The following is a 12,493-nucleotide window of genomic DNA, read 5'->3' on the forward strand; positions in this document are numbered from 1 at the left end:
CTTGTCAAACATCAAACCTGTCCACAACTTTTTGAGATTTCCTGTACACAAACAGACAGAAAGGGGGTGAAAACATAACCCCCTTCACCTTCGGTGGTAGAGGTAATGAGGTTCATGAAACCAATGGGATATAAAGGAAAACATACAATGGAAGTTTATAAGCAATGCCTCAAAGCTTGCTGGGAGTTATAAAAACCGTGAGAAAGAATGCAAAAACATGTTTGAAACTTCTTTTGATCTTGTTACCCTTTGGAAAAACAAAGCAAGAAAGCAGATTGGCCTGTTTACAGGCAGAGGCAGATTAAAAAAAAAATTGTGGCCTTGAGCACAAAAAATATTTTGGCCCAAAATGCCCTCAAAAATATGACTCCTTGTTATTTTCACCCAAAAACGTTGAGCTCGGGGCTCTGCGTGCTCATGCATGAATCTGCCACTGTTTACAGGCCACACTGTTGGCATTAAAAGAAGAATAAGAAAATCATTCCGACGCCTGTACCACCAAAGAGCAGTGACCAGGTGAAGAATTACGGAAAGTGCGCTGCGACTCGGCTTTGTCAGAGGTAAAGAATACCATGGACTTTGTGGTATTCTATGGCTCCGGACTTTGTGACTTCATGAAAGCACTCAACTCAACCACCAGATAATCATCTTTGAAAAGGCTGTTCCCCATTAAAGTTATTCAGAATCCAGGTCTCGATCCATAAGGATGAAACATTAGTCTCTCGATATTTACAATGTACTTTTAATCATAAAGCACTTCCAAAGCACAAAAGTTGAGCTCCAAAATATTCAGACAGATTCAAAATTTAAGTTTTAGGCATAGTACAACTCAGCTCAATTTTTAAGCGGTGAAGCTGTATCCTTCCTTCCACCCGTCCATAATAAAGAAGAAGAAGAACTTCTCTAACACTGTTAAATTCTAAAAGGTTCTCAAGGGTAATTCTAATGGGGGGTTATAAAGGGTAATTCTAAAGGGGGGCTCTAAAGGGTAATTCTAAAGGATAATTCTAAAGGGGGGCTTTAAAGGGTAATTCTAAAGGGTAATTCTAAAGGGGGCACTAAAGGGTAATTCTAATGGGGGGCTCTGAAAGGTAATTCTAAAGAGGGAGTTCTAAATGGGGGTTCTAAAGAGGGAATCTAATGGGGTCATTCTGAAGGGTAATTCTGAAGGGTAATTCTGAAGGATAATTCTGAAGGATAATTCTGAAGGATAATTCTGAAGGATAATTCTAAAGGGGGGTTCTCAAGGGTAATTCTAAAGGGGGGCTCCAAAGGGTAATTCTAAAGGGTAATGCTTAAGGATAATTGTAAAGGATAATTCTAAAAGGGGGCTCTGAAGGGTAAGTCTAAAGGGGGGCTCAAAAGGGTAATTCTAAAGGGGGGCTCTAAAGGGTAATTATAAAGGGGGGCGCTAAAGGAAAATTCTATAGGGTAATTCTAAAGGGGGTTCTAAAGGGTAATTCTTAAGGGGGTTCTAAAGAGTAATTCTAAAGGATAATTCTAAAGGGTGATTCTAAAGGGTAATTCTAAAGGGGGTTCTGAAGAGCAATTATAAAGGATAATTCTTAAGGGCAATTCTAAAGGGTAATTCTGAAGGGTAATTCTAAAGGGGGGTTCTCAAGGGTAATTCTAAAGGGGGGCTCCAAAGGGTAATTCTAAAGGGTAATGCTTAAGGATAATTGTAAAGGATAATTCTAAAAGGGGGCTCTGAAGGGTAAGTCTAAAGGGGGGCTCAAAAGGGTAATTCTAAAAGGAGGCTCTAAAGGGTAATTACAAAGGGGGCGCTAAAGGATAATTCTAAAGGGGGGTTCTCAAGGGTAATTCTAAAGGGGGCTCCAAAGGGTAATTCTAAAGGGGGCTCCAATGGGTAATTCTAAAGGGTAATGCTTAAGGATAATTGTAAAGGATAATTCTAAAAGGGGGCTCTGAAGGGTAAGTCTAAAGGGGGGCTCAAAAGGGTAATTCTAAAGGGGGGGCTCTAAAGGGTAATTCTAAAGGGGGGCACTAAAGGGTAATTCTAAAGGGTGATTCTAAAGGGTCATTCTAAAGGGTCATTCTAAAGGATAATTCTAAAGGGGGTTCTAAAGGGTAATTCTAACGAGTAATTCTAAAGGATAATTCTAAAGGGTGATTCTAAAGGGCAATTCTAAAGGGGGTTCTCAAGGGTAATTCTTAAGGGGGTTCTAAAGAGTAATTCTAAAGGATAATTCTAAAGGGGGTTCTGAAGAGCAATTGTAAAGGATAATTCTTAAGGGTAATTCTAAAGGGTAATTCTAAAGGGGGTTCTAAAGGGTAATTCTTAAGGGGGTTCTAAAGAGTAATTCTAAAGGGTAATTCTAAAGGGTAATTCTATAGGGGATTTTGAAGAGCAATTCTAAAGGGTAATTCTAAAGGGTAATTCTATAGGGGATTTTGAAGAGCAATTCTAAAGGGTAATTCTGAAGGGTAATTCTAAAGGGTAATTCTAAATGATGAGTCTAAAGGATGATGTCAATACAAAGTGGGATGCCAATGGGTTTCGTTTGTTTCTCGGCTTTTCCAATTTCATATTAAAAATGCCAAACTGAACCGCTTCCTTCAGACACAGGTGCGATTTTCAAAACACAAACACAAACATGTCTGACAATTCTATTTAATTGTACAGTATCGGCTATTCCCAAAATATAATATTTTTGCAGATATGCCTCCTAAGGATTAATAAAATGGTTGTTATAGCATAGCTATTCCCTTATCGAGTGGTTAGCATAAGTGTGAAAGTAATTTAATGCTTCGGTCGCTATTTCATATCGCAAGACATGTGAAACCAACCCCAGTGTCTAAATTTAGATGACATCACATTTGACCTTTTTCATGTTCTCAGCCTTTGTTGGCTGTTAAATAGGAATACGTCAAGGGCTATTGATTTTGTCTTCTCAACGAAGACGATTGATTTTGAGGTCAAATTTAGAAAATCGTCATTTTTTCATCCAATTGACTCGAAATTTGAACAAGCGTTACATGTTGTGTCAATGAATTGGGAAACCAACTATTTTTGAGGTCTAACGGTCAAACGTCAACTCTGGGTCAAACTTCAAAAATCTATTTTCAACTGAAAAATCGTCAATTTACATCCTATTCATTTGAAAGTTGAACAGAATTTGCATTGTCCATCACTGAATTTGGAAACCAACTATTTTGGAAGTCAAAGTGTCAAAGATTACCTCAAGGTCAAACTTCTGAAATCATCAATTTCAATCTGAAAAATAATTTTCATCCGATTGACCTGAGCTTTATCATTAAAATTGACAATCTTAATGAAATGGGCAATGTGATGTTTCCATGGCAACCTTTGTAGAGGGGTGTGGATTTTGTAAGTATCCTGCTTTGCACGACATATTTTTCTTGTCTTGTGACGTAATATGCAAACCAATTTTAATCTTCATGATCTTCATGAAATCATCCGATTTTTAATTTTTCTTGACAGGTATGTTGATCGCCTCCATTTGTTTGTCCGCTCGTCTCCAGCCCAAACCACTCAACCGATCATTCTGAAATTTTCGGAGATTATGGTCACTGCCCCTGTGAGGGTCCCGCATTGAAGTTTTGTAAAACTCGGTTGACCAAAAAGGTCTACATTGGCCAAAAGGCCAATTTTTCTAAAATCCTCAAATTTCATCTGATCAACTTGAAATTTGAACAAGATTTGCATAACAGATCAATGAATTCAACCACCTCTTATTTTTGAGGTTAACATAGGTCAAGAGGTCAACATGGACCAAAAAGTCGACCAAACGTAGGACAAATTTTTTAATTGTTTCTAAAATTGTCAATTTTCATCAGACATAAAAATTTGAAGACCATTTGCATATCAGCTTACTGAATTCAAGCACCAATTATTTTTGAGATCAACATGGGCCAAAAGCCAAACATGGGCCCAAAGTCACCTTCCCATTCCCTCCCCTCGCCTTAACATTTTTCTCCCCTCTCCGATCCTCCCGTCGCGTCACATTCCCCCCTCCCCTTGCGTTGCCTTCCCATTCCCTCCCCTCCCTGTTCAGATTGATTTTGTTTTCATAAAAGCAATAACAGCTGGGATTGTAACCCAGCAGCTATAAACTGTCATCCTAGTGTTTCACAAGCAGGGTGATTCATCAATGTGTGTGCCGTCTCTCGGATGGACGTTCAGCTGGGCGTCACATCTGCCGCAATCCCCCCCTCCTCCTCTAGCTCCCTTCTGCCTCTCTTACCCCTATCCCACCTCTCTCTCCCCTTCCTCCTCTCTCCTCCCCCACCCCTAATATTCCCGGCAGCGAAGCTCCGGATTCTATTTGCGAGTCAGAACAATAAATATCAGTACAACAATGCCAGAACACAATTATACAAAACGTTTAACACTTGTGCTAAACCCATTTATTGAAACAAAATAAAGCCTTTACTCTGATTTTTAACTCAAAAACTTTAAAAACAATATGGAATGAATAATGAGCCTTGCTGGTGTAGGCTAGTCTCGACCTGCCGGGGAATTAATTATATTCACAAAACGTTTATCGAGGTATGCCAACCACCATGTGAAGCAAGGAGAAGTTGACGTTTCAGGTGTTGTCCGTTCCTTGGAGCTCAATGCCTCAATCAACGTTCCGTCCATTTTATCCTTATAAACGATATGAGCGTATACAAGGAAGTTAACCAAAAAACAATTCCAGTACCATCACTTAATATTCCCCCTCCCCTGCTATTACAACACGATTATATTATTACTTGTAGTTACAATATACACAGTTGACTTGTTCAAACTTGATGTTTTGTATTCAATCACATTATAATTAATCCTTTCAGACCCACAAACGGGCAGAGGCAGGCAGTTATTTACAATAACACATCATGTGTCGGAGATCTTATAAGCACAGGTCATCAAAGACAAGATTGGTGAATGTGGAGAAGGAAGTCATGCGAGTATAGAAGGATTTGCATGGAAATTGCTCTGTAAATTGCCATTCAATAGCATGGACAGAGATGACAAGGAATCAAATGTTGCACAAATTAGTTCTTTGTACTTTGGAATTTTGAAGGTGAATCCACATCCCATTCAGAAAGGTCAGGAAGTCTGCCTTAGACAATGCTCAAGACAGATCAAATAAAGCAATCTGCTTTAAGCCCACTGATCATGTTTCGGAGCATTGTTTAAAGTAAATTTAAAACTCAGCAATCATTCAGTGGTGTAATGGTTGGAGTGTCCGCTACGAGTTCGGAAGGTCGGTGGTTCGAAAAGCATACAAAGCAACATAATTCGATACGGCGGTGGCAATGTTTTACAGCTCAGTTACTGGATGCTTGGCAGAAATAATGACAATTTCCACGTGCCAACTTCACCACACTTGATCGACAGACTGGTTAACCAATTTCGGAGGTTGGACACCTCCTGTCAAATCGTTGATCATGCCCTTGGTGATGAGGTCTCGAAGAAAGACCGTCTCTCTGCCCACGTTATGGTTTAGCTGGTACTTCATGTTGTCCATTCGTGTTTTGCCATAGTAGTGAAGTCGCATTCTGGGTCGCTCAAGATGGTAGCCAAAACCAGCAAAGTTGACCTCGTCGCAGAAATGAGTGGCAAGAGTAATCGCAATCACTCCCAGAGTTGGAATTTTCTGTCGTTTTCACAGTGAGGAAAGATCTCAAGCATGGCAGCAAATTGAGTAAAGAGTGAAGAATGTGAACAGTGTGTCAATGCTTAAAATTCTTACCAGCCCATACAGTACATTATCAACAAAAACTGATGAGGAAAAAAAAAAAAACATTTTGCAAACAGTCTGTTGTTGAGTGATCTGAATATTTTTATTTATCAACATGGAATATAAATATTGTTAAAGTGCTTATCGAAAGCTGGCAAAATAACCTGAGGTATGCACACACTACACTCAGCTGTAATCTCAGCCCAGCTATAAACTGTCATTCCGGTGTTTCCCAGGCAGGGTTAGCCCTCGATGTGTGTCGGCCCTCGGAGCAACATTAAAATGGGCTTGGAATATTACGACAATGATTAGGTGTTTGCCAGCATTATTTGGTGAACGTTAAAGATCCCACGGTGTTTTCGCGAAGAGTAGGCGAGCTATCGCCAGCACCATGAACAAATTACAAGTTCCTGCTCTCACCTACAGGGGCTCTTCGGAAAAAACGGATTCAGCAAAACCAAGCAATGTGAGGCTTCCAGAAAGGAGTGTGGGTGCACAAGCACAAAAAGAAGCATCGATCAATTTAGTGTCACTAGAAAGCATCAGCATGAATAACGAGTTCAAAACCTCAAATGGAAAAGTGATGGCACTGTGTTGTAGGACAGAGAAGGCGTCTTTAACCCCAAAAGGTGCCACGATAAACTCCGAGCTATAAAACAGGCATTAGAGAAACTGAAAAGATGTTTAAACACAACCAATCATCACCAATGTCTGGTGTTGGCTTAATGGTTAGGATGGTGGGCTTGGGTTCCTAGGATACAGAGTCCAAATCCCACTTAACTGTTGAATTAATACCAGGTGGGGTTGACTCTGCCCGTCATCCTTCAGAGGTCGGCAAAATCAGTGCCAGCTTGCTGGTACCGTGTCGGAGTGGCGACCCGTCCAGGATTGTGCCCCCTAGTGGATGAAACGGCCTCAGCAGCCTCAGGCACAGAGGATCACCCATCCCTCTATCCATTCTGCATGTATGCATGAATTTTCAATGTAGGTTTTCTAATTGTTAAGATCATACTTCATGAGAAATAGAGGCATTGCTTTCAGACCGACACTAATTTATTGCTGTGGTTAGTAGTATTCATTCAGCAAATTTTCTCAGTGTTGTTCCTGCCTACATTTACAAAAAGGTGTCAAAAAGATGCAAGATTTACATGAATTCTTAACTGGCAGATTTTAAATGCATGAGCAAAAGAAAAAAAAATGCTCCAACTCAACCAAATTCAAACAGAAGAACAAACTCAATGAAGTAATATATAATACAACCAAAATCAGAGATGTTGGGATATGTTACATACCTTCCTGAAAAACAAAGAGCCCGTAGTTGGTGGAGCAAAATTCAGGAGACCAGTGGCCGTCTCATTGACCACAAGCAAGTTCACGACTCGAATGTTGGTGAGAGGCAATGAAAGGTTTTGAACCACCGATCTCCAAAACCACATTCTGGTCCAGAGGCTCTGTTACGAATGTGCTTGTTAGCTTGGCAATAAACCAAAAAAAACAATTGTACCAACCATTTGATTACCGAGCATATCTATCGAAACTAACAAGTGTGTGTGTGTGTGTGTGTGTGTGTGTGTGTGTGTGTGTGTGTGTGTGTGTGTGTGTGTGTGTGTGTGTGTGTGTGTGTGTGTGTGTGTGTGTGTCCTCCACAACTCCAAAAGTATATAACCCAGCCGTCTGAAACTTTGCATGCATACCAAGAAAACTCCAAAGAAGTGCATGACTGCAAATTGGGTGTTTGGGTTGATTTCAACACCTCTTGAAGATAATTAACGGCCGTATTTAATTATATCCTTCATCAGGCGATCCTCGGCCACCTCGCTCTCTGGGGTCTTAAGGCGTATCCTAGGTAACCTCAATAGGTTCTGAAGCAGCCATGTTTTTTGGCCTGCTAAACCATGCCTCGACTTGGAACAGGCCACAACGATTTCTTAATGACAAAGTTTTTTGTTTTTTTCACTTTCCTCACTCATATTATCGAATGCCTCTTCATCATTGCTACGAATCGCTGGGTACGTTGCAATGCTTATAAAGTCCCGGAGACGTCAGCGTTCGTCGCTTTACTTCATTTCCGCACATGCGATCACCATGAGTATCTCTTCAACTAAGGAGAATTACAAAATTTAAGCTCCAGAATCAAACTTACAAGCAGTTCCGACTCAAAGAAAAGTGTTCATTTGTCCAATTCGGAGATACTTGACATTTTGGGAATCTCCAGGAGATGTATGTTGAATATGATAGTTTGGTGATTGCCAATTGCGTGCCGAGGGAGCCATTTCTTATCAACCATTTCGTTAGTGTGCTTAACCCAGCGCTCTACAATATTCGCATCATCACTGAATACTGTATCTACATCGACTTGAACAAAGTTCAGGGCTATTCGCCTGCATTGGCCACGTGTTGTTCTGTGGCTCAACAGGTGGTCGCTGCCTCACAGAAAATGTGAAATTTGATTTTCCACGATGTTTCCCGTTTTGGTTCTTCCATTATGCGACCCGTCACTTTGGGATAGATGAATGCAAAAAAAATTAAATGTTTCGCTTTTAAAAGTTTCTTGAAATATTTCATGCATTGCATGGTGAAGCCACTTGGCGCGTTCTTCAACTTTCACTTGCGATTCCGTGGTTCTACACAGGAGGTCGGAAGACAAAATAAATTATATGATCACAATGAGAAAAAAAAATTTCTTTTCAGTTCTGAAGTGATCAGGGCAGGAAAGCCAGGAAGTACCCATGCTCACTCTGTGTAGCCTGGATTTGAATCCTAACTCGGCTCTCAACTGTCCTCCCGGTGTTTTACAGGTCTGGTGATTTACCACTGTGTGTGGTCTCTCAGATGGAAGATACACTGGGCGTCACATCTGCCGGAATCCCTCAACGCTATCCCTCCCAACCCTTCAACTATCCCCCTCTCAGACCCCTCCCTCCTCTCTCTCTCCCTCCCAACAGTCCCCCCTATGGAGGAGACTGGAGAGCATGTGCAAATCAGATTTGGAGCCGACCGGTGGGGCGCAAATGTCGCTGCATGAACGAGCTGTTGGTTTTTAATGATCCTGACCAAGGTCTCAAAGTGTGTGAGTGTGTGTGTGTGTGTGTGTGTGTGTGTGTGTGTGTGTGTGTCGTTGATTAGTGTCTAAATATGGCGTTTCAGAATGTGGAATGGAGTCCTCCCAGGGAAGGCTCAAAGCATCCACCTTCATTTCAGTAAGGGGGCACACTTCATGGACCAAGTTGTGAAGTTTTCTGTTCTCAAAGTTTTGTGCCGAGGGCTCTCTTTCGGATCATCGCTCTTCTCAGAAATGATACACACAATTCTGATGAAACTTCATGACAGCCTTCATCACCCATGACATACCAAAGTTTGTTCACGAAATTAAAAAAAAAAATTGGGCTCGAAAGGAGGTTAAATGGGTTGCCCACCAAAATAGGTATGTGCTTTCTTCTCCAAAACCACACATACAATTCCGATGAAACTTGACCACAACCTTTATCTCCCGTGATGTACCAAGGTTTGTTCATGGCATGAAAAAAAAAAAAAAATCCATACGTATTTTTATCTTATCTGGTTACCTTATCCAACCACTACCAGGTGAGTGTCCAGGGGTATTGCCCCCATTTTTAATATCTCTGTGAAGTTCTTTCTCATCATTCTAGTCGCTCCAGCTATCACTGGTACAACTTTGGCATTCTTCAGCTTCCAGGATCTTCTCACTTCATTCTTGAGGTCTTGGTGTTTGGTCATTTTCTTGATTTCTGCATTGTTTAGTCCAAAATCACTGGTATCAACACCACAATTAGTAATGCCTTCTCTTTTGTACCCAAGTATGATATCTGGCCATAACGCTTTGTTTTCGATGTTCACACTTGATGGGTTCATTAGGTCATACGTGAGTGGTACTTCAATGTTTTGAGTGATTGCTTTTGGTTCATGTTGCAACAAATTTTCTGGAACTGGGATATCAAATCCCAGTATGTGAATGCCCCCCTGTAAACTATTCCTATGTTTTTGCATTTACTAGTGAGATAAACGTGTCGAGCAGGCAGGAGCCCCGCTCCAAGGGTGACGGTGGGTGAAGCCTTGCCCCCCCCCCAAAGTTGATGATTGATGGGCGTGACGTCAGAAACTAGCCAAACGTGCCGAGCAGGCGGAGGCCCCGCCTTCCCGGGTTTCGTGTGACCAAGCCACACCCCAGAGGAAGAAATGTGGGTTCGGTGTGACGTCGGTCAGAGTTGGGAGTTCAGGGAAGGAATGCACGAGTGCTGAGTGAGGAACGCAGTTAGGAGATGGCCTGTAAGAACAGGGCTTTATGGCTGGCTTTTCTTCGACGCATGAAGAAGACGGCATGATTCTCATGTTCATGCTGAGGCGATTTGGCTTGCGTACTGAGCAAGACGCTCGCCATCGACTCTTGGCTGGTCATGTGGGACGGGCCTCGAGGCCTTTTCTGCAAAGCGATTCTGCAAAGCTGTGGCATTGGTGAGGCAATCGCCGCACGAAGAGGCTGCATGGGGTCCCTGATCCCTGGTGTTGGATACCGTTCATGAATTGCCTGACGGACGTTTTCCCCGCTGCGAGAGAGCGACTTGGCACCATTTTGTGAGCGTCTGCACGTACAAATAGAAGCGCCTCAATTCCAAGATCCACAAAGACCAACTCTGGGCCAAGCTCGGTGCCAAAATAAAGGGAGGATTTGCATTGTTTTTGTTTCGTTTTCCCCTTGTCTGTATGTTGAGGTGCCTCAACTTAGACTTGAATTTATCTCACTATTATTATTATTATATCTGATTCTTGCCTTTGTAAATACATGTCTATTTTCATTAAATGTGTTCATTTTAAGTGGCTGTGTTGGTGTATTTGTCAAGGGGTTATAGTATAAACCCCCCTGTTCATCCATTTCTGTGCCCCCGTTGCACCGCCATTGTGCTCCACCCTTCCCTCGCACGAGATAATCTCTGAGGATCAACGTGTCGACCTCCTAATAAGGAAAAACCGCTCGACCATCTGGGCTGGCGGTGTTGACCGCCCGTCACCACAAATTGGGTCGGAGGATTAACCTTGGCAGTCAGCGCCACGACAATATCATTCTAACCCCACCTCCACCCGTCACTATCTCTCTATCTCTCTATCTCTCTATCTCTCTATCTCTCTCTACCCCCCCCCCCCCATTAATACCCCCGTCAGCGAAGAGACGGGTTGTATTTGCTTATTTGGTCTAAAAATGAGAGCCTGCAAAGAAAATAAATTACCGAAGGTCAGCTTAAAAAGTACGTCGGAGAGAACAGCATGGCAAGTCTAGTCCTCTGGACACACAACTGGCGTGCATGCACTTTCCTCCAGATCATCAAGGTGGTGAACAAAATCACCCCATATGCTCCTATATATTTCCAGTCTTCACCATCATCTTCAGCCATTTTTGTTCATCTCATCTATGAAATCTAAGCTGACAGATAAGGCATGATGATTATAATTCAAAACTTTGTGCAATTCTTAAAAATTCAGGAATTATCGTGCCGAAAGCAGGCAGGAACATCAAAGATGCCGAATAAAACCAATTGGATTAAAATAAAAGTTTTTTTATTTTTATTTTTGGTGTAAGAAAGTATAATCTATACGCTAAAAGCCAAGTATTTCATGCACTCGAAATCAGAAATATAAAACTCATGTCTCCACTGATCCAAGATGTTTAAAAGTAGACGATACTATACCATTTTCTTCTTCTTGATGACAGCCTCAAGCCACTTGAAATCAGCACCCTTAAACATAATAGCCGCCACGATGGTATCTGGATCATACTGGTTGGCGAATGAGAGTGCACTCTCTGGGTAGAGAATGCGAATGGATGTTTTCTTCCCCACATCAAATTCAAAGCCCTTCACAGGTGCATCATTTAGCCTGAAGGAGAATACAACAAATAGCTTAAGATAAAAATTTACATACATCGTGAGTCATAGACATGTGAAAGCAAGATTTCATTAAAGGAAAGTTGAAAATATTATTCACAGGGAGAAAAAAATTAATAAATAAAGAAATAAAATCTCATTTGAAAGTGACGACCAGAAAGGAAAAGGGTACAGGTCTGACATGGAATTAGGATGGCATGAATGGGAAGAGAAAAATAAATTTAAATCAACAACATAATGTCTCGTTCACAACGGAAAGTAATGTACTGTATTTCGTTTTAGGGGGTTTATGTGGTTTATGTGGTTTAACGCCTTTAGGTGGTGTCCGAAACCGCGAGTTGTTTTCCTTCGTCACAGTTTGTGCCAACATAACCATTTGTAAATATAACCGACAAATGCACATCATTCAATTCCATATAGAAAGATGATCCCATCAAGTGTGAACATTGCAAACAAAGCAGTGCATCCGGACATGGTGCTCAAAGACAAAAAGGAAAAGTCGGCATTGTTCATCGAGGTTTCAGTTCCCAATGACTTTGGATTAAATGATACAGAAACCAGGAAAATGACCAAATACCAGGATCGGAAAAATTAGGTCAAGAGGACTTGGAAATTGAAGAAAGCTGAAATTATACCAGTGATAGTCAGAGCTACAGGAATGATGAAGAAAACCCCGACTGAGGAATATCAGTACGAACAAGCAACAAGTTGAGTCTGTTCGAGGTTCAGTGAAGATTTTGAAAAGAGCCCTTGGGATGAGGCCATGAGAACGAAATTTCAACAGTTTGGTTCATGAATCATGATCATTTACCACAAAGGAGGTGGAGATTTTGAGTTCTGGGAGAACTTCCTCCCACCTCATGAAACTCACAAATGGAGATAACAACC

General features: G+C 41.5%; 1 protein-coding gene across 5 annotated transcripts in view; it reads right to left on the minus strand.

Annotated features, from left to right (window-relative positions):
* Positions 1 to 724: 724 nt before the first annotated feature.
* The window catches only part of ST3GAL5 (ST3 beta-galactoside alpha-2,3-sialyltransferase 5), a 65,862-nt gene continuing 54,093 nt past the window's right edge, over positions 725 to 12,493 (minus strand). For 4 of the 5 annotated variants that reach the window (XM_085848168.1, XM_085848170.1, XM_085848167.1 and 1 more), the window contains 3 exons: positions 11,411 to 11,597; positions 7,001 to 7,159; positions 725 to 5,624 (listed from right to left, as the gene is read on the minus strand). In XM_085848168.1, the coding sequence (XP_085704294.1) occupies positions 5,346 to 5,624; positions 7,001 to 7,159; positions 11,411 to 11,597 (625 nt within the window). In that variant the 3' untranslated portion in view covers positions 725 to 5,345. Of the gene's footprint in view, positions 6,668 to 7,000; positions 7,160 to 11,410; positions 11,598 to 12,493 lie in introns of all 5 variants that reach the window. The other variant, XM_085848172.1, reaches the window with a different exon arrangement.

Source organism: Eptatretus burgeri, chromosome 12 (genome assembly GCF_056783735.1).
Source record: "Eptatretus burgeri isolate ZD-2024b chromosome 12, Ebu_testis_v1, whole genome shotgun sequence".
NCBI lineage: Eukaryota > Metazoa > Chordata > Myxini > Myxiniformes > Myxinidae > Eptatretus > Eptatretus burgeri.